The 4,745-nt window shown below is 43.4% G+C and overlaps 1 protein-coding gene across 1 annotated transcript; it reads left to right on the top strand.

The window, feature by feature from the left end:
* The first annotated feature begins 246 nt into the window (after positions 1-246).
* On the top strand, positions 247-3,003 carry purab (purine-rich element binding protein Ab). Its single transcript, XM_058798270.1, has one exon. It carries the CDS (start codon positions 508-510, stop codon positions 1,339-1,341), a length of 834 nt encoding a protein of 277 aa, XP_058654253.1. The 5' UTR covers positions 247-507; the 3' UTR covers positions 1,342-3,003.
* Positions 3,004-4,745: the final 1,742 nt, after the last annotated feature.

Raw genomic sequence — 4,745 nt, 5'->3', positions numbered from 1 at the left:
TTGTACACTGGAATCCACAAATGGGTACAGAATGTTGTAAAACCTGTTTGTAGTGACTCTTTGAAAATAGACCGTTTTCATATATATATATATATATATATATATATATATATATATAATACGATTCCTTTCAAAATCATACAATTATAAATGTAATTTTTAAGAAAGAAGTTGATATACATTTGAATCCTTTACATAGGATTCAAATGTATAACTCTAAACATACAATTGCTTTTAAGACAATCCAATGGTGGTATACATATAAGAATAATATAATACGCTTTAGATAATTTCAGAATGTCATGTAACCATCTAAAAAGTTTTTGTTTACTGTCTTTTTGCGGTTTATCTGATCCAAGTTGACGGCTGGTCGCGGAGGTTGCGTCGCCTCCTTCAGTGAGCGTCTCTGGCAGCAGATCTCGCGAGAGTTCCGCGGTCGCTCGGCAGCAGTCGCTTTTGCAGCAGGGCTGAGGGAGACGGAGAGAGAAGGTGCGGGGAGGCTGCATCATGGCGGACAGAGACAGTGAAAGTGAGCACGGTGGATTCGCCACAGGCCCCGGCCCGATGCACCCGGGCGCCGCGTCGCGGCTCCAGCACGACACGGAGGAGCTCGCCTCGAAGCGGGTGGACATCCAGAACAAACGCTTCTATCTGGACGTGAAGCAGAACGCCAAAGGCCGCTTTCTGAAGATAGCAGAGGTCGGGGCCGGGGGAAACAAGAGCCGCCTGACTCTCTCCATGTCCGTCGCCGTGGAGTTCCGCGACTACCTAGGAGACTTCATCGAGCACTACGCCCAGCTGGGCCCCAGCAACCCTGACACGGTGCAGGACGAGCCCAGGAGAGCGCTTAAGAGCGAGTTCCTGGTGCGCGAGAATCGGAAGTACTACATGGATCTGAAGGAGAACCAGAGGGGGCGGTTTCTCCGGATCCGACAGACCGTCAACCGCGGGCCCGGCCCGGGAGCCTCGCAAGGCCAGACCATCGCGCTTCCCGCACAGGGACTCATCGAGTTCCGCGACGCGCTGGCCAAACTCATCGACGACTTCGGCGTGGACGAGGACCCCGCGGAGCTGCCCGAGGGCACGTCGCTGACGGTGGACAACAAGCGTTTCTTCTTCGACGTGGGCTCCAACAAGTACGGCGTCTTCATGCGGGTCAGCGAGGTGAAGCCCACCTACCGCAACTCCATCACGGTACCCTGCAAAGTGTGGTCCAAATTCGGCACGACCTTCTGCAAGTACGCGGACGAGATGAAGAAGATCCAGGAGCGGAGCCGGGAGCGGAGGGCGCGCGAGATGCTACCGGAGGGCCTGCACGAGGACGACGGGGACGAGGACTAATGCATCTATGAGTGCACAGAACGAATGACATGATAATCAGACGTTACTGTAATATGGGATCGATCTACACACACACCACCCTCACAGACTCAAACAGTTGCATCTCTTCACTCATCGCCGGAAGTTACCCACTTACCCACCATTTAACAGTAAGACGCTGCTATCGACAACATGATGTATGAACCGTGTCCAGGATGGTGCAGGAGTGTGTGTATATCCCTCTTTACCCACGTGTGTGACACATCCAAGCTCTTATGCACTGCAAAAATCCACTTGTTTTCCAATACAAATATCTAAACATCCTGACAGCTATATATATATATATATATATACACATACACACACACATACACATACACACACACACACACACACACACACACACACACATTTTTATTATTTTAAGTAAAATCCAACAATTTTATTCAGATCACTCATGACACACAGCAAAGAATGTCAATACTTCGAAATAAATGAACATGCCTAGTCAATGGTAAAATGACACTTTATACAAAAACATATGAGTGGGGTCAGTTGTAATACGATTCAATATGCTTTCTAAACACTTCAGCACTGACATCTGTCAATCACGTTGCCAACTTGACAGCGGCCGCTTCATGTGTAAAAACTGATGACCTAATGTGTTTTGCAGATTTTAAAATGTACTTTCATAATTAAAAAAGTACAAAGTGATGTGAAAATGCTGCTGATATTCAGCATGCACATTGGGGTTTTTAACGAGAGTGTGCAAAGTGAGTGACGTCACTGTGGCTTGTTGCTTATTGGAGCAACTGACCCCACTCCTACAGTTCTGCTTGTCAATTAGTATGTAAAATATTTTAAAGATGCTGTGTATTTGACTGGAAAACAAGATGGAATTTTTTTTTTTTTGCAGTGTAATACTATTTCCAAAGGTGCAAATTGAAAAAGAGGAAGAAATATATAATTAGTGCTCACTTGACTTCTAGCACAAAAGCTATTATTTAGGAACCGTTTGAACCAAAGGTTCAACATGCAAACGAACATCAGAAGTGTAGGAACAGTAATGCGGGAGTGCTGTGAATATTTAAACATGCACTATTATTAGATTATCCAATTTATATAAAAGGACGTCACCCCTTCTGGTTCGACTTAAAAGGTGCACTTGGTCATTTTTCCATTATTTAAACAGTTTTTCGCTGGTGGCATCATGGGGGACGCCATGTTGAGATCACACGACCAGCCAATTAACAACATAAATGCAATGTTATTAGTCACTTTCATTTGCAAAATAAATTTATCATGGCAGAAGAAGCTTCATGTCTCACATAAATCAAAAATGACAGAGTGCACCTTGAAAAGCATATGAGGAAATCTAGATATGTTGTTTACTCATTTGCGTTTTAACTCTATACACAAAGCAAATGAGATTGTTTGTTTGCACGCGTCATGCAATGTGTGCTTCGGTAGCCGCACAGCGAAGGCATTGCTAAAACAACCGGTTGACGTTTGTTCCTGTTAAATACGAACCCTGTTGCACCATTGCCCACTGACATTTGGGCAGACCGTTTCATTGAAGTGCTAACTTAGATATACAAACTATGATTTTGTGAATCAGATGTACTTAGATCCTTATGAAATTGCCCACGTTTTCTGTGGGAATTTTTCTTTATTTTGTTTTTGGGGATGGGGTGGGTGGGAGGGGGGCAGGTACTCAAACAGGAGCTGTCCACTAGTGCGAGTTGCATTAATATCTGCGCGGAGCATCCTCTACAACGTCAAAAAACAACTCTGGTGCCTTATATTCTCCACACGTTTACATGCTTTACGTGTTCGATCATTTTCTTTCCGATCGCTGTTTGTCTTTCTTTGTCGTTCGGGGTCACAACGGCGTAGTTGCTGTATCACTCGTGGAGCTTCTTCGATGACTTCTTCGACAAGCCAATCAAAGAAAGAGGCACACGGGCTCTTGGCCCTCCACGTTGCTGTGAAAAGAACGATGATGTCGTAATCAAACAGCACTGACGTAAACATGGACGTACTGCGATCACGTCGTATCAGAATTACTTGGTTTTTCCGTGGTGGTGCTCAAAGGCGAAATCGATCCATGTGTGGTTTTGTCCTTGATGCCAGCTTTTGCGAAATTTGTAAAATTATGATTAAGACGTAAACAGTTTTTTTGCTTGTCAAAAACTTGGGTAATTCTGACGCGACGTGAACGCAGCAGTAGTCACCTAAAGGCGGTGGAGGTCTGCTCCTCGTGCTCCGTGTAAAAAAAATAAAATAAATTAATACAAAAAAAAAAAGTAACAAAGGTTTAAAAAAAGAAAAAAGCTGCGTGTAAAAAAAAAACAAAAAACAGTGTGATAGGGTTGTACGTATGTTTCTCGCTACAGCCCAGCATTATGCTAATGTAGGCCTATATTAGTAGACTTACGGCCGAGGCAGTAGCCTGTATGATTTTTTTGTATGGTGCTAATATCCCCGTTCGTGGGATTTACTTCTGCCGGTCTTATCAGTTGCTGAATTCGTTTGTTGTCAACCTCGTCACATCGCACCTTGAGATTTTACTTTTCTCACTAAAGTTACAGTGCTAACATTTCAGTATCGTGTGCAATATATTGTAGGCTGCGTGCCAATGGCGGTGTTGCCCAAAATTCAGTCCCACCGCAGGTTCACGTCCCCCTTCGGACCCCCAAAGCAAAACTATTTCCTAAAAGATCTTATAATGGGTACTCTATTCAATGCCTGATTGGAAATCCTACAAAATCGCTGAATGATGGTATGACAACTATAAAAAATAATCAAAGCTACACATAGTCAAATTAAACATTTGCCATTCTGGTTTTTGTTAATCCAGTCGTGTATTCCAGATGATTCGAACTATTAATGTTAACGCTACAAAAGCATTACCAGAAATACTACTTTGAGTATCTAGAAGACAATAATGCAATGTTTTTGAAAAGGCATTACTGATGGCTACCTCTTGGGGTCCGAGGGAGGCTCGGATTCTGTGGGACGATTGAATCTTGCGTGACGTCGGCATTTCGTGTGTGTGGATACTCGTCCCCTGCAACGACAAAAAATATACGCTTGAGGCTCGCTCTAATGAAACATGTCTCTGCGTATTAAACTAACCTTTTTGACTGCCCAAGTCAAAGTTGAGGGTTTATTCTACTAACTAAACCAGTCACCACAAACAGGGGCCGTCTGAAAGCACCTGCATATACAGCAGCAAATCTGCTGTCCACCAATCAGACGCAATCCTGTGTGACCTAAAAATATAGTGATGTAGTCACTTAAAAAGCTTCTCGGTGGTTGGAGTAGTTTAATACTCGGTTGCTAATATATATATATGTATTTTTTTTTTTTTAAGCTAATGTAAAATGCACAATGCTTCAGTCAGAGATATTCATAACTATTTA

This window comes from Onychostoma macrolepis, chromosome 14 (assembly GCF_012432095.1).
Source record: "Onychostoma macrolepis isolate SWU-2019 chromosome 14, ASM1243209v1, whole genome shotgun sequence".
Classification (NCBI taxonomy): domain Eukaryota; kingdom Metazoa; phylum Chordata; class Actinopteri; order Cypriniformes; family Cyprinidae; genus Onychostoma; species Onychostoma macrolepis.
Note: the sequence above shows the minus strand (reverse complement) of the source record. Positions and strands in the feature narration are given on the sequence as shown.